A 27836-nucleotide genomic window follows, 5' to 3' on the forward strand; every position below is an offset into this window, starting at 1 on the left:
GGAGCAAAAACAAAAGTGTTGCGTTTATATTTTTGTTAAGTGTATATATATATATACACACACACATCACATATCACCTGACCAGTCATGTGATGAAAAATGTACAAAATTTGTTTAAAAAAGGTAAGTAAAGAAAGGAACTAACCTTATACATTATATACATAGAAGAGTAAATATATATTTTGGTTTCATGTACACATTTTAAGAGTACGAAAATGTATATAATTTTTTGGGTTATTATGTACACATTTAAAAAAAGGAATATATATGTATTTGTAGACATATGTACAGATAGCTCAAGTACACTGAAAAAGGCGATACTAGACTTGGTTTGTTTACAGCCTTTCTGATTGTCTGCTTGACTGTATATCTCATCCTGGTGTACTCATGTTGCCATGTTTCCAGATCTCAGCAATTACATTGTTGGGTACACTGTTATGACCTGAAGAAATTGTGTAAAAAGCTGCAAAATAAAACCAACTTTGTAATAAACAGTAATCATTCTTCAAGATGATATATCTGGGTGTTTCGCAGAAATCATGTTCCGCAGCTATGTGCTAATTTTTACTTATTTTGCCTGTCTCTCTACCGTTTGTTGCTGGGCAGCGTACAAGAGGTTTTATCTTGGAAAGGTGGATGAGCGAGGTAGGAGCGAACCAAGTCATTAAAGTTGACGGCTGTAAAAACCAAAACAATGAACTAAAAGACAAGCGTTCTGTAAATCAGAGAAAAACAGAGTTGGATGATAATTATCTCCCCCAAGGAGGTTATGTTTACGGCTGGGTTTGTGTGTTTGTTTGTTTGTCAGCAGGATTATGGGAAAACTACTTATCCAATTTGCATGAAATTTGGTGGAAGGGTGTAACATGGGCCAGTGAACAACCACATCTTAAATAACAGAGCGGACATACATTATTTTTCACTTTGGATTAACGTGCAATAAACGTTTTGCTCTCTACAGTGCAGCTCTTTCAGTGTATCCTCGTAGAACAGTTCATATGATATCCTACAAATTAGTGTGAATGACGATACGTCCTTTACATAAAGTCATGTAATTAAGTTACTGTGGTTAAGTTTAGGGGAAAAACATGGCGGTGTTATACCTTAAAGTAACTTACAGCCCACAAATTTCTGAACACACGTCTCTGTGGCAAAGAACTGTGCCTCACCACCTCTGGGACTGCTTCCTTGTTTACTCCCTTTAGCACATTGGTCACGTGATCACAACCTTCCAGACTACATGGCATACCCACAAATTACTAGCTCTTGATTACATGGGATATGTACAAATTTGGGTGCATTACTTTTCATAGGAAAAATTATGAACAGTTTGTAAGAACAGCCTGGTTCTTTGTGGGTTTGTATTCTGTTCCACAAATTTCCCAATATTGTTCCCTCAGAAACATTTTAATTTTGACTAGTCTTTTTGTCCAAGGATGGATGTAACTGTTAAACCTACAATAGTGACAAAGTATCTCTGCTCCACTGTCGGTTTACCAACACTGATCATCAATGGAAATGTGTGAAGCTCACAGTAAAGCTATATGAAGGAATGAGTGCGACAGCTGCTGGGGGAATCCTACTACACTATCAGGTCACATGGTACACACATACACACTCTATCCCTCTGATCCCTCCACCCCTCCCCTTCCCTCTGTCTCTCACTAATGCTGTGTACAGTGCTGGAGGGAAAATGCAGGAGGGTTTTAGAGGAAGGAGGAGGAGGGGGAGCAGCTGAGAGAGAGACAGAGAGAGAGAGAGAGAGAGAGAGAGAGAGGGAGAGACCAGAGCAAGCGAGAGGAGGAGGAAAAGGAGAGCCAGTGTGTGGTGTGAGCCCAGATTACAACCAACCAGATACTGAAACAAGACAGGAGCATGGAGGACAAAAATAAAAGGATATAAGCTCCTCTAACATATTCTCTCCTTCTGCCAGTTCAAAAGAAAAAGAATCACACCCAGGTTGTGTTCAGGAAGAGGGAGGAAGAGTGAGAAGAAGGGGAAGAAAAGGAAAGAGGAGGAGTACTGTATTTCCAAGAGCAAGCGTTTCAGAGGACGGTGCTGTCACAGAAGAGGAGGAGGAGGAGGAGGAGGAGGTGATGCGTGCAAGTGTGTGTGTTTGCAACACATCAGCGACAGGAGTGACACAACACTAAGGTGTGTGTGTGTGTGTATGATGTGAACTCCCCCCCACACCCCCTCATCATCAACATCGTCTACAGAGAGCCAACCTGAGGTTTCACAAGCCATGCTGAGGACCAGGAACGAGCTGAAGTCCTGCTGAACACCATGGCCCAGGTGAGAAGAGGCTGTCTCACACACACAAACACACATACACAGTTTATTCAAAGCATGCATGTTGGTGCATATGTATTTGAATGCACAAGCAGGAAAAAAAAAAATTGTGATTTAGCACTCTGGCAAACCATGAAGAAAGAGCCGTAAAGTTGTGCTGATTTTTTTTTGTTTAGGAAATACAATGATAATGCTACTATTGTGTATATTTGCATTTTTCAAAAAAGGATATGACCTTTTTTTATGTATTTGTGGAAACTGTCTGAGCTTCCGTGTGAGTGTTTTCTATCACATCAGTGGACTGACAACTGAGAGCTGATGTTGCAGGGAGACGTGCTGTCAACTTCTGTGGTATGGCACTAACTGGAGAAAGTCATACTGTACGTAACTGTTGCTCAAAGCGGAGCCCGATGCCAGTGGCAGCCCTCAAAAACATTTTGTGTGGCCCCTGGAACATTACAGAAAATCTATGCATTATATTTTCATTTGCAGTTCATTTCAATACTGTTTCTTCACAAGTGTCATGGTTATCACATTTTGTCATTAATGCTGGAAGCTGTTAACTGAAGTAAGCAATTTCGATGGACAACTTGCAACAGCACTTTTCCTGTGTGGCCCTCAATCATATGCTGACTCCATATATTGGCACTCGGTCATCAAAACTTCAAGCACCCCTGGTCACTAAGAAGTCCCTTTTTTACACACTTTGAATTTTTATACAGAATCAAACAACACTGGCATCACTCCGCTCCACTTTGTGATTTTAGACAGCATGTTGGCATCACAGAAGCAAAAGAGGCGTGGCATGTAACAGAACAGCATCGGCCTCTAGTGTGACATATAACATATGCATTGGCAATAACAATGACATTAACATGGCTCTAACAATCACTTACCGACCCTCTAATATGGTGGCTGATTTTATCCTCTAATGGGAGTGTAAGGAACTCCTGGGCCTCATTGTTTTCCCAATTTACAGACATTTACGACCGCTGTTCTGTTTCTTTGAGTTAGCTGCTAACTGCTATGATCTGCTTTTTAAATATTCCACAATTGGTAGCCCACATAACACATCGTTGAAACGTCACATCCGTGCTACCCATAATCCTGTTTTGCCAGCTGTCCCCTTTATACAGATATTGTTTCAGGGCTGTTACTATGTCCGATGCTGGCTTAAAGGCGAGACCACTCTGTCTCCCCATTCTGCGATCATAACTTTTATACAGAACACTGAGGTGGCATTACGGCATGAAATTCCTGCCTTAAAGAGAGGCAGTGTAAAAGGCATAGGCCCTTATATTTCTAGCTTAGCATCAGCTATTAATCATGAATTCCTAAACAACATTTATTATTTAAGAGTTTGAGTTTGTGCTCAAATGTGGAAGCTAACATTAGCTTAGCCTGCCAATTTTAGCACTGATTCCTACTAGATTTGAATTTCTGTTTATTTCATTTAAACATTAGCTGAGTCTAGCTAGTGTTTGTTTGCTTTCCTTTATAGGTTTAGTTATGACCAGACTGTCAAAAGTCACTGCAGGGATCTTCTAACCTCAGCACTCTGTAAATAATCATTTTAACAAATTCACATAGCATAAAATTGGCTATCACTGTAAGTCTACAACATTCAAAATTAAGAAGCTGCTGTTGTTCGCATGCAGTTGCAAGCTCTTAAGTTTGTATTCTCTGAAAAAGTGGCAGGTGGTTAGTCAACAGTCATATAAAAGTTGGGTCTCAAATAACGCCAAGGGCACAGTCACTATGAACAAATGGAGGGGCCGACACATAATTTATGCCCCAGGGCCACCCAAGGGGGTTGATCCAGCCTTGCTTGGACTTAAAGTTTTCCATCTCAGTAACTGAAAATTGTTGAGAAGATTGTTTAACAGCATTTTGTTGTAGAGTCCGGCTTTGTTTTGAAAGGAGCAACCATTCCCTGCTGCTCGTTAACGGATTGTATTACACACTATAGTTTTGATTTGTGATTTCCTTTGTTGAGAGGATCTCCTTTCAGTGAACACACGTGATACAGTCTCAGTCACTTTTTACTGTTTGTGAAGACTGTGGAGTTGTACTTAAAGATATTCTTGCATTTTTGTGTCATTTTCAGTGAAGGAGCTGCTGTGTACCAAGTACAACAAAACCCAGTGAAATGAAGAGGGGGGTATTTTGGGCTTGTCTCTATGAGGGAGAGGGCATCTCCGAGAGAAAGGAAGGTTGTGTATTTTTAGCCAATCGGCTCAAGTGATGCGGTTTATTCTGTCTGTGTTATGCATGTGTCTATGTGAAGACTGTGAGACAGACTGTGTGGTCTTTTCATAGTTGATGACAGAGACAGACAGTAAGAGAAACAAGCCATGGCAGGTCTGTGGGGTCTTTATGGTGTGTGAGTATAGAGGATAGTGTATCCTCGCAGATAGAGCAGGCATTGAGTGTGTTAGGGTGGAACAAGTCATTCTGCCTGGCAGGATAATGGAGAAACTATGTAGTCAGCCAGAGTGTGAAAGGTGCATTGTGTTTTTGGAGGTTGTGTATTTATGTGTGTGGAAACGTCAGGATATCCTGCTCTTGCTCTTGTGGACAGACAAACACATTTACTGGAACAAATAGGAGACAGGTTCAAACTGATGAACTTTCCAACAACATCTGAAAAAACATGGATCATAATATTGAATGGGACTAATATAGCACAATAATATACTTTCAGAACAATATGACTCATGTAATGCACTTTTGGCTGATTAAATATTCATTGCTGGCTGACTTCGGGGAGACTTTAACTTGGACCTAACTTTTAATGACATATATTGATCTGATTCCATCTAAATACACAAGACAAAATGTGATTGCCATTAATGATAGGAATAGAAGTTGTATTAGGAGTACTCTAGCATTTTTGAAAGTACAGTTCTTAGCTTTTTTCCATAGTTTAGATTAGAAAATCAATTAATTCTCATGACTGTGTGTTTATGCTGCCCAAACCCAACCACGTATGTGTGTTCGCAAAATGCAACCATGTGCGTTTGTTGTTGAAGGGAAAAAAAAGGTAAATTTGTAGTGTTGTATCAAAATAGTGCATTTATTTTGAAAGAGACTGTATGTTAACAGTACATTTCCTGTGAAAACAGAAGTGTATTTTGAAAAAAGACAAACCCAACCCAAATAAACATGCATGCGAGCGGCTGGAATTGGTGGATTGCGAGATCATAGTGTCACGCGATACTCTGCGGAAATCTCCTCTGAGCCCCTCTTCATGTTTGACTTCAGGCCTGGGGCCACCCATTTTAACGTCATGTTGATGTAGCGATGTGAAATGTGATCCGGAGTTTTCATGGGTGTTTTATTTTGAAAATTGACTGGATACTCTCATCTTTTCTGTGCCGCACTTCCTGTTTGACTCATTTGGTCTGTGCAAATTGACACGCCATCTTGCCGTCAAAAATAGACCCGATGCATATTCCACCATCGCCAAGTCCTTTTTTTTTTTTACGTCCAGCCCATTGTGTGGCTTGTCCAGACCGCATACTATTCTCAGAAAGCAAGTTTAGGTCTCTTGGGGCTACCCTGAACTTCATGCTACTTCGTCCTTCCCCTAGTCTCCTACGCTGGTTGCCTATAGGCTTAGAAAGTAAATAGCGTGTAAGTCGCTTGTCATCGATACATTGCTGGTCGGAATTGTACCAAGGTAAGCATATTGCCGATGAATTTACATTTAACTGTGTTATGAAACCATGTGTGTTTTGTTAGATGAGTCTGCTGAATTTCTTTAAGAAAAAAACGAGGCAAGAAGAAGAGAGTAGTTCAAATAGGTGTCCCACTACACAAGAACATGATGAGGTAGGCTAATGTAATGCACTTGTCTATTATCTATTATCTATTTCTGTATGAAATTTCATGAAAATAGGATTTGGCTGCGTGAATTTTAATAATTTTCTCGGGGGAGAACCCCCTGAACTCCCCTTGAAATCTTTCTTTTTGTCACAACAGGACATATTACTGGATTTTTTAAGCAGATGATAAATACTACCATCAGATTGATGAAATTTACCTGGATCTGCGCTGTAAAACAAATATTGAGCGTCTATGGACGTATTTGGGGGTTAGGCCTATAGATATGACTATGTAAACGTACACTCAACTCTTTTCTTCTGTTTGCCACATGTGCATATTAACTCTTTAAAAGTAAAAAAAAAGTGCTGCCATGTCCATGTATGTTCATGACCATGCACGCCCAAGCACACATTACGTCACAAGGTAAAATCTCACTCCGGCCCTCTGACCAAAGTTGGCAACCCTGAGGGTTTCAGCTACCACACCATCCTGCCACCATGGGTCAGATTGGGGATATCAGCTGGAGCCGCCATATGAGCGCAGTGCAGAGTGTGGTTGATTAGCTAACCAGTGGGATACACACACGTACTGACATGCACTTTTGGTCGGACTGTCTACCGCAACATAGAACCGAGAAGCTCAGATTACAACACATACAAAGATAGTTAAACTTTACTCTAAGCTCTGGGTGCCATATCTCCACTATAACTTTACACCGCAAATAGTTGTTTTCTGCTATATTAATGCTCTTAATTCCATACAGAACTCCTTTAAACATGGGCATGACCTTAAAACCTTGCCAAAGTCTCTTAATCAATTATTAAGATAGCAAATTCCCATTCACAACGCAGCACTTTGAGCACTCTGTTTAGTAAGAAAATGTAACTATATGAATTATTGCTCCAAAATAAAGGTACCATGAATCCAGAAACATCAGCATTCAGAAAATCAATTGAGTCAAACTGTGGTGTGAACTGTGCACAGCTGAAAAAGAGCATGCATACTTTAAAAACTAGATAAAGGTTTAAAAATGCATATCCTGTATTCTACATGAAACAGCGGAAAGCGCTTTGTGAGGTTTGGTCAACATATATAAGCTTTATTGTGTGACTCACTGAAGTGACTCAGACTGAACTGACATGTCCTCTGCACTGAGTCCAGTTCAGCAGCTCTGCTGTCTGAAGCCTTGGGGCCTCTCCTGGGACTTCGCCTTTATATCTTGTCTCAATTACACCGCACTGGCCACTTGTGCTCTAATGGCCAGTGTGTGTCCTTACATGTGGATTTCACTCAGTACATCGCCCTTACAGATTCAGCCAGCCGAGGGACGGACAGAACAACAAAGGAAACAAAAGCGATAAGAGGGAAGTTGAACAGAGGGAAGTTCTGTGAGCTTGGGTAGACACTTTTGTTAGGTTCCATGTCATATAAATATGTCTGAACTCAGATATCCAGCATTTCTGTATTTTATCTATCTGAAGGTGGCGAACTCTCTGGAAAGCATTTACTCTATCATATAACTAAATACCCCCAATACGAATACTGCCATCCCTACCACCGAACAACCAAATAAAGAGTTAAATCTCATCACATGTTACAATATGTATGTAATATTGACTTAATGACCTCCTGTAATCAAATGACCACAAGCCCCTAAACAAGAAAACAGGTCATGTATAAATGTCTTCCAGAACAACCCATGTGAGTATTATCTGATCTGTCAACCTGATCAGGAGAATGACATTATTTGTCAGCGCCCCCCCAAAACCATTATGAATAAGAAGTACAAAAAGATTATGAGCATTTCTGATCTGCCTCCTCTGTGGATAAGGTTTGTTTATGTTTCGGCAACTAAATCTACTGAGTTAAGATTAAGAGAAAGTCGGGCCATGGTTATGTATACATATACTGTAAGTACATGACTGGGTGCTTGTTCCATGTCTACACAGGTGGCATAGTGAAAGCAAAGCCCAGGCTCATTCCCAGGTCATCATGCTTTATAGTGCACCTGTGACAACAACCTGTGATTTTTCTAGAGAGAAAAAGGTTGAAAAGTTAAGTTTGTCTATATATTGTTTCAGGTTAGAGTTTACACTGGTCATTAAAGTGGTCAGGATTAGTGTTTTTTTCTAATAGCAGAAATACAACTGTGTGTACTAAATAGTTTCAAGGATATAAAAATATTTTCAACAACACGTGTGCATTTTAAAATATACCCAACACACTCTTACAATATACAGTAATCATACAATAATATCCTGCTTTGTAGTCATCTGATACTTGTTTTTAAATGTTTGTTATTGAGTTCAAACCACAGAGGCACAAACACACTCATTTCATCATTATGAAGTGAGACACAAAAGCATTGCGGGCTATTCTTACATCCGGCCCTGTAATCGACATCCCAGTGCTGGACCTGACTGTTATCAGCACTGAGCAGAGAAGAGGGAAGGAGGACAGGAGGAGGGGGGAGTGGAGGGGGGAGGGGGAGGAGACAAAAGAAAGACGAGCGGGAGGTGAGAGTGACAAATTGTAGTGACAATTCCCCATTACTGCGTGCATCTCACATGTTTTCATGTCACGGACAGATTTGTATGATCACATTTAGCTCAGGTCCCATCTGAAAAGATTTCAGCTGCTGTAGATTTAGTCTTTGTGTAGCTGTGTGACAGGAAACAGTGAAGAGTGAAATGTATGATTACAGTCATTCTTACGCATTCTCTGATTTGGAGAAATGCCACTGAATTCCACTGCAGTAAAACAACATGCTGATAACCACTTAATTACTGTTACTTAACAGCTTAATATCACCTGTAGTCCACTTTATATTTAACGTTAAGGCGTGGCTCTCAGGATGGGGATGTTAGTCATTCCATAACTTTGACATGAATTGAAATATCTTTACAGATATTGGCAGAATCACCATGAAATCTGGTATAGACATTCATCTTTTCTTGTGGCCTTGGTGATCTAACTCCTCCTCTAGCGCCACCACCAGGATTTCATGTTTTAATTTCGACTGACATAGCTCAACACTTCGTCATGGAATTTGGCTCAGAGACTGTCTGAGTTCCCTTCGCGATAACTTTAATAATTTTCTGACTTTTCATAGTGCTGCCATCAGATTGAAATTTTGATTTGTCCAATAGGCTACTTTGGTTTATGACAGAGTACTTGCTACATTTAAACTCAAAATGAAATGAAAAATGCCCTTTTAACCTGTTTAGATCACATCCCCGAACATATAGAGTGCTCCAGGGATGATATTTTTGTGAAGGTCAACGCAAAAGTCAATGTCACCCTGGTTCCCTCATTAAAAAGCCTCTATGATTTTTCCATTGGATTATTGCAGAAGAAAAGCTCTGTGGCAAACAGTTGTTTATGATACTTACACATTTTGTTCAGCAAGATTATCGCCACAAATGAGCACTAGAGCACAAACTTCTTGTGTTTTTTTGAATTATGATTTCTGAAGCCTAAAGGCAATTGCAGAAGTAAAAAGCTAATATTTGGCTATAAACGAACTACACCATGGTCGGATGATTTAACGTTGCCCCCACAACAAGGCTGTAAAGCTGTGTTTGGCGTGATGACATTCTGTAGTCTCATTTAGCCACTTGTTAGCAATCGCCTTTTTTAAGAAACATAAATGTCACAAAACATTGCAGGTGTGAAGTTGAGATCAAACTGAAGGCTGAGTTTCAAGATGAGTGTGGCTCAAGCAAGGGGACTAGAAATAGCAGGCTAGAAAGAAGCAAAGGGGCCATTGCCCCTCCCCCCACCCAACCTGGCTGACTTTTACCTTATGTCATGGATCGCTATATCGTGGCTGGAGTGATTCTCATTTTAAGTGTTGGCGAAAGCAGGATTTGGAGTAAGTTTAATACAATTATATTCTATTGTAGTTATTTTGGACTTAGATGGTCAGCCAGCTAGTCTGACCATAAGTTATATCGCTTAGTTGCAGGATTCTATGAAATAATACATGCCCTTACTAAATTTCACTATTCAGTCTTACCTCTGGTATTTTTCACTGGGCTTCCATCTGTTCCAAAATTCTTTCTTCATTCAAGCAGAAAAACTGTTGTTGGATCCATCCAATAAAGCTTCACTGGCTGGGACTTTCTGGCACAGTACTAAACTGGTTTAATTCCTACTTAATGGATAGGGACTATTTTGTGTCTATCTGTAATTACACGTCTGAGCATGCAAAAATGACATGTGGAGTTCCCCAAGGCTCCATTCTGGGACTTCTTCTGTTTAACATCTACATGCTTCCATTGGCTCAGATTGTGGAAACCAACAAAATATGTTACCATAGTTATGCAGATGACACTCAAAATTTACATAACCATGTCACCAGGGGACTAAGGTCCAATACAAGTGTTCCTCCTTGTGCTTTGGAGCCAAGGAGGAACAATCAAAGTCAGCGCTCAGCTTCAACTGGCAATGTTAAAACACCACAGATCAAGCCAGGAATCATGGTGTAGTCATGGACTCAGACCTAACAGCCACATTAAGACAGTTACAAATTCAGCCTACTATTACCTTTAGGACATATCAAGGATAAAAGGACTGATGTCTCAGCAGGATCTGGAAAAACATATCCATGCATTTATCTTCAGTAGACTTGACCAGTGTAGTACTGTCTTTACAAGTCTCCTTAAAAAAATCGATCAGACAGCTGCAGCTGATCCAGTACGCTGCTGCAGAAAGTGGATCACATCACTCACTCACTCCAGTTCTGAGTGGAGCTTGAGCTTCTTGTCTGTCAGAGAATCAACTTCAAAATGCTCCTGTTGGTTTACACAGCACTGAATGGTTTATGGCCAAAATACATTTCTGACCTTCTGCTACACTATGAACCATCCAGACCCCTCAGGTCTTCTGGGACAGGTCTTTGTGTCCCCAGAGTCAAGACTAAACATGGAGAAGCAGCGTTTAGTTTTATGCACCACATAATCTGACACAAACTCCCAGAAAACTGCAAGTTTGCACCGTCTTTCACATCTTTTAAATCAAAGTTGAAGACTTACCTGTTTGCCGCTGCCTTTTATTAAATCAAATATTTATTAATTTCTCACATGCACTATAATTTTTATTATTCAATTACTTTTATTCATTTTAACTGCCCTGCAACTTCATTCTTGTATTTTAAACTCAAATTTAGATATTTTGTTTTTAATTTTTAAATTGTAAATCATTTAGTAATTTGACATTTTATATCTTTTTTCTTTACTCTCTTATAGTAAATCTATATCTTGTATAATGTTTTATATTTTACTGCTCTGTAAAGCACGTTGAATTTCCCTGGTGTATGAAATGTGCTATATAAATAAAGCTGCCTTGCCTAAACCAGTACAATTTTTACATCTACCAGAACAGCCCTGCATCAGAGAAACATACATGCAGACATCTGAGGCCTAAATGCCTTGCAAGACACAAGTCACAGCAGTGACCACTGTTCACTTTCATTTTTAAAAATAGCATGCTCATCTTGGCCTTATAGAGCTCAGCTGCTTTGAATTTCATTGCTGCTTGACTGCAAACCATTCTTTCTAATTAAAAGTGCCTGCTTTCACCTTTGTCTTATCTTTCTTTTTGCACCACACAGAGGGATGTGTGCAAGAGTCATGTCAAGTCAAGTTAAATTTATTTCTAGCCTATAGCGCATTTCATGTGACAGGTATAAACTCAGTGTGCTTCAAATAAAAAGCAAGAACAATAGACAAAGATCATACATGACGAAAACATATAAGAAAAGAACAATCACCCATTTATCACACAATTTAAACCTAACTACACGTTTGTGGAAAATTATGTTTTTCTTAGTCTGTCTCATAGATTTGTTCTTCTTATTTTTGGTAAAAGAACAGCAGTTTTGATGGTAATGAGTATTTAAGCATTGTTTTTAGTATTTAAGCAGGAAATCGAGAATGGTGGTATTAAATACGAATAGCAAGACACTAGCATGACATGGAGATGAGTCGATGTCTGTTGGATCAGACACAAAACATTTGAATACTGAGATGATGGAAATGAGATGATACATTTATACTCAAAAGTCAGGAGCTGCAAATTCACCTTAAAAAAAAAAGTTATAGCCACTGTCTCCTTCAACAACCCCTAATAGCAGAAGATAGGATAGCCTGAAGTACACACACATACACACACACACACACACAGTAGTCTAAGCAGCTGCTCTTCATTGTTTGCCTATGAATTCATGCATTTAGACACACTTCTCCAAACAATAGACTAAAATCTGTGCTGCTGATTTAATGAGAGAGGAATGTGGTGAGCCTCACCAGCAACTGGTTCAAAATTTTCATTTGCCTCTCTTTTTGAAGTTTCCTTCAAAATGATTACATTTAAGCAGCAAATTAATGACAAACACAAGAGACTGTAGGCTACAATTTGGGGAAATTAATTATTAACGTGAGACTACACAACTCTTGAAAGAAGAAATAACAGATCACTGTAAGCGCAATCAGAGATTTTGCCGCTATAACCTTACTTGGTTTGAGTGGATGGGTAGCTTGTTGGCTAATGTAAGCTAATGCTAACAGAGTTTAGGCTACATCCACATCAATATGTTTTCATTTTAAACAGTGTTTTAGAGTGAAAACAATTTAAACCCGAGCGTTTTAGCTCAGTTTCAGAAATAGTCTCCGTCTATGCAAGCACACCTGAAAATTTGCGTACACTGGACACGCATGCGCGGAAAAACCAAATGGTACATTCAAACCGCGCTTCGAATTTTCAAACGGTCCAGTTTGTGCATGTGGCACTCAGACTGAGTATTTCCGAACATAACCTTGGTTACAGAAATACTACGGACGAAAAGTAACCAGGGCAAAGATTTCTTTGCTTGGAGCGACAATAAGGTGGAACTGTTACTGAAAGTAACACATAATTAGGTGCAAATGTAGCAATAATAATGCGTTTTAAAATGAAAACGTATTACTGTTCTGTAACTGACATCACAGGCAGTTCACTGACTCCTTTCTGTTACTTGTGTTACACCATGATGCAGTGTGTAAAAGAACAAAAAATTTTAGTGGTTTTATCAGAAAAGTTAAAGAAGCTAACACACCTCATGGCTGCACCAGGTGACTGATTATACACTAACAGAAACATAGATCTGAATATTACATACAATTGCTGCCAATAGATGCCCTTAAATCCTACACACAGCATGCAGTATTGTCTTAATCACTGTCAATATCTTATCATTAGTTATCCAGTATGTTTCTCATAAATCACTGTGTCCTTGTTGAGGTCTGACATCATCTTTGTGCTGCTGCCCCACTGGGCTCATTTGTGACATCATCAGCATGCTGCAGTCTGCGTGGCTCACACCTGCAGCGATTGTCCCATCTGTGCTGTGACACACACACACACATACACACACAACTCCATGGGGATGGACTGTGCGGTTGTGTGGAGGTTGTGTAATGATGCTTGTGTATCTGAGTAAGTCAGTGTTTGTAAGTGTGTGTGTGTGTGTGTGTGTGTTTGCCTGTTTTACTGCTATGCTCTAGTTCATTCAGTTGTATCAGAGTTTAAAATAGAATGATGAAAGCTTTATTTCTGTGGTGTGTGTGTGTGTGTGTGTGTGTGTGTTTGCCCCTGACCTGATAATAGGTTTCCTCCAGAATGTATCTCCCTGAGGGTCCTCTGAACAGAACATATTACGTTTGTGTGTGTGTGTGTGTGTGTGTGTGTGTGTGTGTGTGTGTGCGTGCGTGCGTGCGTGTGTGCGTGCGTGTGCGTGTGTGTGTGTGTGCATGTGTGTATAATATGTCCGGTAAAAGAATAAAAGTGGCTGTTGTTGTTGTTGAAGCTTATGCACCTGCACTCGTCCACACTGGTATCCTCTCAGTTCATCATCCTCACTTTTATCACAGACAATGTGATTACTCACTGAAATAGGTCGCTGCACTGAACTTTGCCATAGCACTTAGTCATTAAAGTAGATTAAAGTAGAAGTAGATTCTTAATTTCCCTATTTATTTTGTCTTCATTTGGGGATTTAACCATTAATTGTCATGGTGCTTTACGCTCAGTTTGTGTATGGTCGCACACGGGGTTACAACGAGAACTATAGTAAAGTTTTTGGTTTAATTTTCCTATTAAGGAAAAATTACCATCCATCTATTTTAATGTGCATTTTCAATTTACATAAGGGTGAAAATGCCAGGAAAAAAGGTCAAATGTTCAGCCCAGTCTTGCAAATAAAATGTTGGCATTGTATGTTTCTGCAAACCATAAATATGTTTCATACCTACCAAATCAACGTCTCTTAAGTGACGTAGTAACGAGCTGATGTTGTCACTGGGAGGTGGAGGGAATGGTGGATGGCATGACCACTGCACACCACTATTTGAGACAAACAACAAAACCAGTTGTGATTTAGCAACATATTGCTGTGTTTCCAGCAGCTTTTTAGCCCCCACATGTGGGTGTTTTTCAGTGTTGGGCAAGTTACTCTCAAAATGTAATATATTACATATTACTAGTTACCTTCATTTGAAAGTAATAAGTTACTTTACGGTATTACTCTCTGTGTAGAGTAATAATTTAGATATTACACTACTGTTGTGTTACTTTGACCAAAATGAGCTCAGAAGAACTAATGTTCATTTTAAATGGATGAGGGTCACGTTGTTTCACAGCAGGTAATCAAAGCACAGAAGCTCCAGTTTATTACAGTTCATTTCAAATCCAGTGCTGAGCAGGTCTGACCCATTCATTCATTCACATACAGTGGTTACCACTTTGTATTAAAATCCCCTGCTTATATTAATAATAGCGTGATGATACAGAGCAATTAAACAGCCTAGAACTTTTAAAATGAGGTTACATATAGCACGTCACATGTCTGATGGTTGTCTCATGTCATATTTTGTTATGCTTTTGTCTGATGTGACATTTTGTCTGGTTGTCTGTTATATTATGTTGTTTTCTGTCATGAGAAACAAGTGTCTTGCATGCAAGAAAATTTTCATAAGTGATTCTGACAAATGAAGTATTCATTCATTCATTCATTCATTCATTCATTCAAAATAAATGAATCGCCTTGGACACAGGGAGACTCAGGGAGAGGATCAAAGTCTGATAATTATGAGATATAGGCAAATATTTGTGGGTCTGTGATATGTAACACAATAAACAAATGTTGAGGTTAGCATAAGAAATGAAATGGCGTGCAATTAAGTCACTATGACAAGCGCAGATTAATACACCATAGCAAGAAGACCCACTTACTGGTTCCTGGTGTGCCAGTCAGATACAGCAGCAGCGGAAAGAGAGTTATGCATAAGAAAGGGATGATGCAGCACCCACTAGCTCACCTAGAGCGGGCACCTATGTATAAAGGCTTGTCACAGCAGCCACGGGTTCGATGCCAAGGCAAAAATACCAAAAAAACAAAAACAAAAAAAAAGAATAAGACTGTGTGCCGGCATTTCTCTGCAGTTGTACAAGATGTGGATATAAACGCATCCAACGTATACTAACATCAGTGTGTCAATCGCAGCGTCAACGAGAATTTTTTTTTTTTTGTGCCAGCTCTTTATCCCTGCTGCTTTACACAGGAACATAACCGACATCCTTCTATAATGTAGTGTATAATGACATGACAACACACAACAACCTTTGGATGATAATTTTTCTGTTGGCACACTGGAAGTGGAGTGGTGTGGATCAGTGTGGATAAATGAAAAATGAAAATATTAAGCAGTTATGGTGGTAAGGTGTTATGTGACACTGTGAATATAATATTACCAGAAATCCTCTTAGTAATGCATTATGTTACTTTGTTACTACTAAAATGTAATGTATTACTGTAACACGTTACAGTCCGTTACATGTAACCCCCACTATCCACTGGGGATAGTAAAAAGCTTTTTTTTTTTAACAGACATTGCTGCATTTTCAGCTGGGATTGTGGTCCCAAAAGTAGGTATTTAAGGCCCAAACATTTTATTCCTAACCTAACAAAGTACCTTTTGTGCCTAAACCTAACCATATGTTAACCACAATGCTGTTAAAAAGTGAAGAAATTTTCAATGTATCCAGGGGAGACCTCTAGCTCACCTTGTAGAGGGTAAGAAGTAAGAGGTAAAGAAGTATCCACTGTTACACTTTCACTGGCCTATATGCTCCTTTGTCCTCCATGTTTACTGACCTGGCCTGTCCATGACATTGAACATGACACACCAAAAAAACAAAAAAACAAAACCCACACACAGAAAGACACACTCGTCTGCTGCTACTCTACTGGCAATGGGAAAAGAGTCTAAAGCCTTCTTTTAGCGGGTTTTCCTAGGTTTAAAAAACCAGGACACACACATGTGGTGGAAAAGGGGTATCTGTCTACAGCTTTCCTGTCGATATAAAACACCCAAAAAATATTATTGCTAATGCTTGCTAACTAGCTTCTTTACAGCAATTCAAGCTAAAAGATGAAAATACTAGAAAGAAACTGGAAAGAAGAACATATAAAAGTTGTTATGAACTTGTTAGAGGTCGAATTTAACAACATATCACAACTGTATTCACATATCGATAGAGGAAAGCAGCATGGTCATTCAGCATGCAGATCTTGTGGATTATTGTTTTAATTAGTGTGTTATTTTTTATAAGAGCAGATGGTGGGGTGTTAAGTGTCATCTGTTCTGTGCATGTGTTTTCAGTTGATGTGCATTAAAGTAATCCTGTGTAGTTCAGAAATTAAACCACTAACACATGCTCCATGTTCAGTCCCTTCTCCAGTTCCATTTAAGTCTATTATTTAAGTTTATAATTATTGCTGGTGCCCAGAGTTATTATTGCATTTTGCAGATCGGGGGTTACAGGTTCTAGGATCTGATCAGTTTTGGGTCGGCCAAGTGCAAATGTCTAGATCTTACTCATGGTTTATGTCAACCTGCTTGCAATTGACGGAGGACTTAGGGGTCAGAGTTTTTATTTTTCAACCCTGCAGGGTCAGCCAATAAAAACTGCACTGTCTGGAAATGATCGAGTCATTATTGTAGGATTTATGGGGCTCTATTGGCAGAAATGTGCTTTAATTAGTGAATAATCACCTGAAATTAAGAGTCATGTTTTCATTGGTTAAGAAGGAGCCCTTCATATCTACAGAGAAGCCTTGTAGGGATATACCATTTTTAGGTATACCACGATATAAAAGTTGATGGTTATCACACCGTGTACATTTACTTATCTAGGATACTGGGGAAAAAATGCAACTGGCAAGAGAATCTCACCTTTAATTAAGTTATTTTCAAAGGGGAGACTTTTTACACAAAGTTCCATTAACAAAATGGTTTCACATTTCAATTATAGTAATAAAACGTTTGTTCAACCAAAAATAACCCTTCCATTTCCATTCCTTTAAGGCTCATCCTGACTGATAATAATATTAATTCTGTAATACCGTGATTCCGTGAAACTGCAATATATTCTGAGACAGTTACCGTACCATGAAAAATCTCATACTGTATCGGGAGAAGGTCCTCTTCCAAGGAGCCCACCATGTTACACCACAACCAGCGTATTCTAATAGAATGGTTCATATCATATCCTACGAAACTTGCATACACCACAGCTTGTAACATTTCCTAAGAATTAGCTCCACACGAATGATGTTACGTCCTTAACATACAGTTACGTAATGCAAAGTTACGGAAGTTAGGTTTAGGAAAAGAAACGTGGTGAGGACGTACCTTACAATAACTTAAAGTTCACTCAAAGTTCACAAGCAGGAGGCTCTAGGTGAAAGTCCCAGGTGAAAGTCAATTTTTGTGTGACCCATCCACCACCCCAACCTGCCTCCTTGCAAGGACAGAATTCTTGTTTACTGCCGTCAACGCCTTGGTCACGTGATCGTAGCCTTTCAAAATATGTTGGATCTGTACGAATTTGGGTGCATTCATTTTCATAGGAAAACATATGAGCATTTTGAGAACAGCCTGCCACAACACGATACTTTGTGATTTTCTTAATCATTCAAATTTGGCTTGGTGGTTAAGAGCACATTTCCCTGTGGTGAGACAGACTCGTTACACATATTTATTTTTATTTATGTGATGATATTGTTGAAAAAGAAAACATTTTACAGGGGACACAAAGAGCAGTCTCCTGGGTGAAAGTCCTGTGTTTGTTTGACCCATTCACCATCCCTCTCTCCTGCCACATGGACATTCTCGCTCTTTGTACTACATCATTGCTGCAGAAGGGGTTAAATTGGAGTTAGTTGGAAGCCTGCTATATCTTATACACACACTAAAGGGTGCCTTGTGGGTCAGAATCACACATAGACTGCCACTGACCAAGCTGCCGTATTTGATGGTTTTGGAAAGTGAACACGCTGTGCACTGGCATGTTTCTACTGTGGCCCTGAATGAAAGAACCAAGCACTGGCTCTTTCATATTGTATGTGTAAGTGGTAGCTTGACTTTGGCATGAATGAACCTGAGGCCAACATAATTTTTTCTACACACTTGGAAGGGGAAGGGTATTCAACTGGTTGCAATCTGCAACATCACCACTAGATGCCACTAAATCGTATACACTGTTCCTTTGAGCTCAATATCGCACTACCAAACTACAAGCCACAGCATCAGTCTCTACTTTAGTCTTTACTGTTTGTTATTGCTCTGCTTTGATGGTTTCATAGTCAACGAGGTTATCTTAGCTTGGACTTGAAATGACAAAGTCATAACAGAAAGCCTGTGTTAAAAACTGGAGGTGAGGAATCTGAAAGACATGAGTGTTTATCAGGCAGGGTCTAATGAAAATATGGGGAAATGTAAGATTTATTGTTTCTGGAGCTTGCAAAATTAAACTAAAATTAAAACTAAAATTAGTATATCTGAACTCTCTGCTGCCTCAGTGCTGTTGTTTGTTCTGTCTCTTACAAATCCCCCAACTTCATGTCCAATATCACTAGAGATTGCTCTGAGATCAAAACATTAGCAACCCCCTTTAGTTCACAGCTTCTCATTAATGTTGCCCAAAAGACGGCAAATATCAGTGCCAGATGAAATAGAAGCTTGGAAAACCATTATGAACAGACTGACAAAGTGAAAGCTGCATGTCTTTAATAGATGACAATAAGTATTGACACCAGCCAGCACAGCATGAAACCTGCAGTGTGTCCGCATTAGCAGCAAGTTAACTTCAGGTGACTAAGCCGAGTTGGCAGCAACAGTCCAAGCAGGAGCCTAGAAGGTAAATGAATCCTGATACCACTTACCGTCACAGCACCATGAAACCCTATGTGTCGGTAGTGTGTTTAGTTGGTGTGCAGGCAATGCACATGCATCAGTGCACCAATATAAAACTGTGTGGGAGTATCCTAATTACATTTACAGTGTAGTGGTGTAAATGCAACACCCTTAAACAGTTCCTGTGTTCATTTGAATTAAAATGATGTTATCAGTCAAAGTTCTGTTTTTGCTCTGCAATAGAATTAGGAAAGTGCCCTAAACCCTCCCACAAATTGTATGTGTGACAGGATGCAGCGCAGGCCAGATAAGACTTATTTGTGTGTGTATGCCTGTGTGGTGTGAGGGCGTACGTATGAGCTGGCGAGCGTGGCAAGTACTGGTGGGGTTTAAATCCAGCAGATTAAGTCTGTTGTGTAATGGTATGTGGGCCTGTGCTTTGTGAGATTGACATGTGCTCTTTGTGGGGATTAAATATATTCTTCCTACGAATGAGATGAAGGGGGCTTCACTGCTCCTCTGACAGCCAGGTGTCTGTTTGAGATGAAGACTTCATTCATAAACTTTCATTCATTGTCTTTAACACTTTTTCTATTAAATTTGAATTACCAAAAGAGACAAATTGCCATTAGCACTTAAATATCTGTAGAGAGTAGAAAGCAAAGGAGCAAAGTTTCATGCTGGGAATATGCATAATGAAAATGCACAACACAAAAGGACACTCTTATTTTAAGTTATTTTAGGGCAGTTGTCTTGCACTAACAATTAATTAGTAGGATTGTAGTTACATTTTTTTTGAGCATAATGTACTTGAAGATAAGCTAAATACTGAAAAATAAGAAAACAAAGTATTACCTGCAAAACTAAAAACAAAGGACACAAAAAAGTGAGTAACATATACGAATGATGACTTTAAGGGGCGCACAAGGCAACCTGTAGCGTCTTTATGAGATGCACCATGCTTTCAACTAATTCCAATGTCAACCCATCTGTAGCAATGACGTTGCATAGAGCGTGAGAAGTTGGACTAAGTCAGCAGATGAATGGTTAAAACAAACAAAGGACTTTCACCCAGGAGTGTTTGTGTCCCTTGTGAAGCCAAAAGCCAGCGTTGAGAGATTTTTAACTACATAACCTTATTAACATCGTGACATACGTGACATAACATACATCACGTTGACATACTTGTTAACTTACTAAGTGAAATTACGTAACAAACATTTATTTTAACCCAAACCATGATCTTTTGGCTGAACCTAACCAAGTCGTTTTGTTGCCTGAACCTAAAATAGTTTTCATGATAAAACATACATTTTATATGAACACAGAAGTTTATTTTGAAAAAACTAGGCCCCTCGGGAAAGCCACTCGGCCTTGCTTCCAATTTTCCCAGTGGCTATTTGCAGTATTTCAGCAAAAAAATATCCTGAGGCCCAAAAAGCATTTTCTTCATAGACCACCATTATAAAAGAGACGCCTGTAAAACTATTAACACCTCAAACAGTAAACAAGATCAATTATGACTCTTTCTATTATGAATTTTTGATCCATGGAGTTTTTATATTTGTTAAATTTTTCTCAAGCTGAGAAAAGCAATTTAAAAAGTCTGGGATGACATCACAGTGAGCCAAGTGGGAACAGCGCCAGCAGAAGAAACACTACTGCGCATATTGCGGAAGTAAACCTGGAGGCTCAAAGCTTTTTTGGCGCATGCACCTGGCGGGCAGTTTTTACTGGACTGAATAGGCACCATCTTTGGATCTGGTATCCAGATCTAATAATACAAAAGACACTATGCATGTAAGTAGCGGAAATTGACACACCGTCCCAGAGCGTCCAAAACTGATGCTAGAGAGGCACAGAGAATGTAAGCTGATCAAGCTGCTGTATTTGACGAGTTGGGGGTGTTTCAACTACTTGGATAACTAAATGGATAATGGACTTCATGAATGTCTGTCTGTTAAGTAGCTACAGAGCTTTAGACAGAGCTAGCTGGAGTCAAGATGTCATTAGGCTAGCTCAGCACAGGCAAGAAAAAAAGAATGTGTCTCCTAAAGCCTTTTTTTTTTTTTTTTTTTACATTTCTGTTTTGTCTATGTTAAAGAAATGAGATGCAACATATTAATTACTGAGTTTTAGAGTTGTTGGTGAACCTTTTTTTTCACTTTTCCACAGGGACAGGCTAGCTATTTCCCACTACTTCCAGTCTTCATGCTAAACTAGGCTATCATGCCCTGACTCCAGCTAGCTTGTTAAGGCTCGGCTAAACATGAGAGTGATACTGATCATCTCATCTTGGTCTCTGATAGAAACCAAATAACTGTTTTTCCTAAAATGTTGAACATTATCTGTAACATGAATTGTAGTCTGTGCCAAACGTTTTTGTTTATTTTTGAGGATGTACTTCTCTTGTCATTTTTACTGTAAGAAGGGTAACTCTCTGGGTAACTTCACATTTAGATTGCTTCAAATGAAAAAGAGTCCAACAATCAGTAGTTAAATAGTTAATAAGGAAACATTAAAAACATTAAAAACATATGACAATCAGTAAAAGATTAGTGCTGAGCAGGTGGTGTACAGTGGCTTTATCAGAGGTGATAAGAGCAGTGAGAGTTAACTACACAGTAAAGTTGTGGGCCGGAAATGTGGAAGAATAACCTCAAGTTGGTGATAATTCTTTGTGGGTTTAACACTATAAACATCACATTGCAAATTACACAGTCATTGATCCATTGTTAATATAAAAATGTTGATCAGTGCAACTTTAAATACCCAGATGCCCTTTAGCAGGATGTCAAATATAATATACCACTGGGCAGAATGTTTACTTACTGTTGGTTAAAGGACAGATTGGGTTTCTTTTTATGTCTCCGTGCTGGTGATGGCTGTTGATGGAGGCATTATGTTTTGGGATTGTCTATCTGTCCATCTGTCCCATTCTTGTGAATGCGATATCTTAAGAACACCTTAAGAGAATTTCTTCAAATTTGGCACAAACATCCACCTTCATGCAAGGTGGAACTGAACTGATTAGAATTTGCTGGCCAAAGGGCAGGGTCACTGTGACCTTGCATCCGTCTCATTCTCGTGAAGTCAATATCTTTAAAAGGACTTAAGGGAGTTTCCTAAAATTTGGTACAAAAGTTCACTTGGACACATGAACAAACTGATCAGAATTTGGTGGTTAAAGGTCAAGGTCACTGTCACCTCATATGTTTTTAGCCATAACTCAAGAATTCATATACTAAATATGACAAAAACTTCACACATATGTCTAAGATGATACAACGATGAAGTAATTGCATTTTATATTCAAAAGGTCAAAAATCAGCCTCACTGCTACATCATAATGTTTACCAAAATCCCTTTTCTGGCCATTAGGCAAGGCAACTTTATTTATAGAGCACATTTCATTGCAAAGAAACCCAATGTGAATCACATGAAAGGATCACAAAAATCATTATTCAACATCATATTTCAGGAGCAGATGGGAAGACATTTGGTCAGAGACTGAATTGGTGACACTAATCTTGGGTGTCCACCTTGAAACTGTACTGATTTTATAGATTTTCTGTGCTGTCCCGGGGAAGATGTGTGATGCATCCATGTTTTTACAGACAAGGATGTGAACTGCGACTTGTATTGTTCACGGAGAAATACAACCACAAAGTGGTAATTCTGGTTTAACATATTATGTGTCACTTCCCATGAGGAAAGATTTAATAGACGTGTGTGGTAGGAGATGGGACACTCGGATTCAGAGTATTTTGACAACTTGACATTTTGAACTTTGTTAAAACTTCTGTGCCCAACTCTATTGAGTACATGAAGTCCGGAGATGTAAGTGTGTGATCATGCTATGGCTGCAGGCGGGTGACAGTGATGTGAAGTGATAGTTCTGTAAAGTAGAGCCTCTCTCTGAAGCCACAGAGCTCTAATTCAATCAGCAATATACATGTGTGATTAAGTCAGGACATTCCATCTCTGCAGGAAAGTTCCTACATCACTGGACCACTGATGCTGGAGATGTCATGTGCAATCACATGCATGTAGGGGAGCAGTGTGTGTATGCATGTGTGTGTGTGTGTGTGTGTGTGTGTGTGTACATAAATGTGTATGTTTACATAAAATCTATAATATCTTTGCATTGTCTATTCATCCACCACTTGTATCCCAAGTCTTACCAACATGTTTACTTAACTCATCCTCTTTGTGAGTAAAAACTTCTTTCCCTTTCATCAGTTAACAGTCAGCTCGCCCTCTAGTGGTCACTGTGTACCACTACCTCTATCTGTGGCTTCAGTGAGGAGGATTAGATGGATTAGATATTTAGCGAAATCTCCCCATGCCGCTGTAAATAGACAGATGGGTGTTTCCCCCACCCCAGCCTAACCAACACACACACACACACACACACACACACACACACACACACACACACACACACAGTCTCTCTGTTGCCATGCCAGGCCACATAAAAGGCTTTAATGTCAAAATAAGATTGCAATATTATTTTTATCCGATTTTTTTTATTTTCTGTTACTTACAGTGCTTTTCTTTCATGCAACAACCCACTTGCCAGAATAAATGTCGGCATTGTAGGTTTCTGCAAACCACAGATATGTTACATTTGTACATTTCATATGTGGGTGATAATGTAAAAACTTTCCGTCTCTTTATATGTCAATTTTCAATTTTATGTTAGGACAGTGCTTAGTGTTAAGAAAGTCTCATGTTTTGGATAAAAGTACCCAATTTGGTTGCTACAAACAAAGCTGGACATGTCCTGAGCTCTCATTAAAAAATATCGGCTTTCGTTTGTCCTCAGCTCGTATACATGGAATCTGATCTAATACGTGTGAAACATAAATGTAACATATCCACGGTTTGCATAAGTGTAGAATGCCAACAAATAATTCTGACGACTGGGTTGCATTCATAGAAAGTGTTTTTTAATTAGCAACATAAGGAGGGTTTTACAGCTTGGGCAGCCCATTCTCATTCTGTGGTCATCAAATACCAACACTTTGTCTCGCTCCCTCAGCATATGACAGCAACACCAGTGGCACTCTTTTGCGTCTTTATAAGACGCACTGGACTTCCAACTAACCCCAATATAATCTCATCTGGGGCAATACTTGACACTAAGAGCAACTGATATAGTGTAAGGAGCGAGAAATTTCACATAGGGTGGGAGAGAGAGGAGGTGGATGGGTCAAACAAAAACAGGACTTTCACCCAGGAAAACACATGTCTTGCCCCATATGAAATCAAAGTCACTGTTTTTTGGATAGGAGAGAGAGAGAGAGAGAGAGAGAGAGAGAGAGAGAGAGAGAGAGGATGACATGCAGCAAGGAGCTGGAATTGAGCCTGCGGCTACTGTGGCATGGACACTGCCTTTGCATATGGGACGCCTGCTCCACCCACCAAGCCGCCGGGCACCCTGTCACTGTTGTTTTAATGTAAAGATAGGTTACGTAATAAACATAATTAACTTTTTTCTAATTCTAACCCAGTAGTTTTGTTGTCTGAAAACTAACTGTGACTGTTTCACAACATAAAACGCATGTTGCAATTTGTTTTAGGGGTGCAACACATATTTACGCAAAAGGCTGCCCTGTGCATCGCTATCAGACGCCAAGTGGTATGACAAAGCATCAAAATTTGATAACATAGGAATGAGAACACAAGCCTTAATATTTTATGGAAACATTTCCAACAAGCATCACTGGGACTTTATGGGTTTACAATTGACTAGAGTGCAAAAAGCAAAAGCAATCATATCATACTTCATAAACCATATGAACAGTTTATACTATATCATGTTACATGTTATGCTACTTTACAGGTAATCCCCTTGGTCATTTCTCTCTGTCACTAACAGTTTTGTCATTTATTTATAAGGATAGGTAAGAGTGAACATATATAAGTATGTAAGTATGTAATGATGACAATATGTACTGCAGCTACATTTTCAAAATTATAGACTGAAAAGTCTTTTGTAATTTGTTAAAGGACGGAGGGTTAAGTGAGGGGGGAGGGGTATCAAGGAGGTCACAGGGTACATGAGGAGAGCACCGGCGGATGATGGGAGGATGTGGATGTTGGATTTCCAAAGACCCCCTGCAGTGAGGATGAAACTCTTTTCAGAACAAGGCCAGATTAGTGCCTACACAGCAACCCCCCCCCCCCCCCCCCCCACACACACACACACACACACACACACTCACACAGACACACACACACAGACACACACACACACACACGCACACAGGTCACCCTCCTCCCTTCACATCCTGACAATCATCACTTTCCAACACAATGTTTAGAGTAAATCCTCAGCAGCCTTGTTTTTATTGGAGCACAGTTAGGATAAAGACCTCAGGGTCACTGCGTCCTGATCACTGATTCTTGGTGTAAGAACATTTTGGAAACCCTTTGTTTAGTGATGTTTTGGCATCAACAACTGCTGTTAATCTCCTCTGATGGAAGATCAGATACAGTATTTCCAATTAATCCCCAATCCTTTCGTCTGGGGTTATATCTGAATTTAAAAAAAAGACAAACATGGCACCAACTCAGCAGGAGCTCCTAAACAAAGGCAGTATGTAAAAACAGGGGGAAGACACCTAAAAGCCAAGATGTAGTTCCCATCACATTAAGCTATACGAGCTGTCATCTGCCTCTGCTCATATGACAGAATTAAATGCTAAAACAACAAAAAAATGTGTGTTAACCTGACATAAAATTCCTGTCAGACAAGGGTCATGTGACACATTCATACACTATATTATTAGTAGTAATAATTGCAATTCATTAAGTTTATTTATGATTACATTTGCTAATATATGCATATATATTAAAATTACTGCCTTGGTGAGGCAGGTGCCAAACTGCAGACCACTGTTCAAGACAAACAAACAACAAAACTGGTGTATTTTTTCAAAGAGATTGCCAGCTGTGATTGTGCCTCCAAAACCCTGCACTATATCATCATACAGTACAAAGGTTTGTATGATATGCTAGGAAAATGCACACACAACTGTTCACATGATATGCTATGAATAAGTGCCCCATGAATGACGTTACGCCCTTAATGTGAAGTTACACAATTAACGTTAAGTTACGGAGGTTAGGTTTAGGCATGTAATGCTACTGTGGTTAGGTTTAGGAAAAGAAACATGGTAAAGATGTATTGTAAAATGAATTAAAGATCACGCAGTTCTGAACAACTGGACCACTGGGACCGCTTCCTTCTTTACTCCCATCAGCCTATTTGTCACGTTGTTGCAGCCTTCCAAATCACGTTGGTTATACACAAATTACTGGCTCAACATTATGTGGGATCTGTACAAATTTTGGTGCGTTACTTTTCTCGGAAAATGTAAAAACATTGCATGAGAACAGCCTGAAACATAACGTTAACTGCAACGCACAAATGTTTTGCAGAAACATACAATGTTAACATTTATTCTGGTGACTGGGTTGGACTGGGCTGTGTCACCTGTACTGCTGTTTCTAATTTACCAAGGTTAGAAATGAAGCCCCAATATATAGAATTTTAAATGATGATAGGCCTAAACTATACAGTCCATTAATCGCCTGTATGCTGTCAGACTAATGGTGCAATGATAAGATTTCGAACATAAAGCTTTTAATGGAAGTAATGTGTTATTTTTTGCTATACAGTTGTATAGAAAAAAATATTATTTTACCTTTAAAAACCCAATATTAGTCACCCATATAACTCTCTGAATCATAGTGGCTTCTTCTTGTACCAATATCACATTGTGAGTAAGTCACTTCTTGCTAAGCGCGATAAAGAATTACACCAAACTTCAGCTCCGAGCACACAGCAAACAGGAAAAGCATCCAAAGTCCCTGCCTGACGTCATGATGTCAGATCATGTAAAAGGGACCAGTGCTTACATAACGGACTGAACTGTCCTCCTGTGTTCCATGGTGCATGTCAAAGTGATGTAAGAGAGCAGGAAAGAAATTAATCTTGGAAAAAAAAAAACAATCTGCAGTGACTTTTTCAGGAATGGTGACACTAAGTTCTCAGTGACACTCATTTATTTATTCTGCAAATCATCATCTTCTGTCATCTGTCATCAAGTACACACTGGATGGTTTGTCCACATCAGCGTACAGAAAGGCTGCGTGATGGGTGATGGTGATAAGTCAAAATTCCCAGAAAAGACTGTGTGTGCCTCTATGTGTGTGTTATGTGTGTGTCTGTGAGAGCAGAGCAAGGCCAGTAGAGGGTGTGTGAGAGTGTACATCTACTCTCAGCTCCTCTCTCTCCCCTTTTCCCCCATGATTCTGTGCCCTACTATTACATAATGACTCAGTGTCTGTGTGTGTGTGTGTGCGTGTGTGTGTGTGCATGTGTGTGTGTGTGAATATATGTACATGTTTGCGCATGCTCTTCTTTCTGTCCTGAGGGCACTGTCGGCCAGCATCAGCATTGGGGCTGTG

At 39.4% G+C, this 27836-nt stretch overlaps 1 protein-coding gene across 2 annotated transcripts in view; it reads left to right on the forward strand.

Moving 5' to 3' along the window:
• Positions 1-1844: 1844 nt before the first annotated feature.
• Positions 1845-27836, forward strand: part of LOC117247121 (rho GTPase-activating protein 23-like) — a 92214-nt gene continuing 66222 nt past the window's right edge. For both annotated transcript variants that reach the window (XM_033611373.2, XM_078163179.1), the window contains exon 1: positions 1845-2295. In XM_033611373.2, coding sequence (XP_033467264.2) covers positions 2287-2295 — 9 coding nt within the window. In that variant the 5' untranslated portion in view covers positions 1845-2286. The remainder of the gene's footprint in view (positions 2296-27836) is intronic.

Source organism: Epinephelus lanceolatus, chromosome 21 (assembly GCF_041903045.1).
Source record: "Epinephelus lanceolatus isolate andai-2023 chromosome 21, ASM4190304v1, whole genome shotgun sequence".
In the NCBI taxonomy this organism is placed as follows: domain Eukaryota; kingdom Metazoa; phylum Chordata; class Actinopteri; order Perciformes; family Serranidae; genus Epinephelus; species Epinephelus lanceolatus.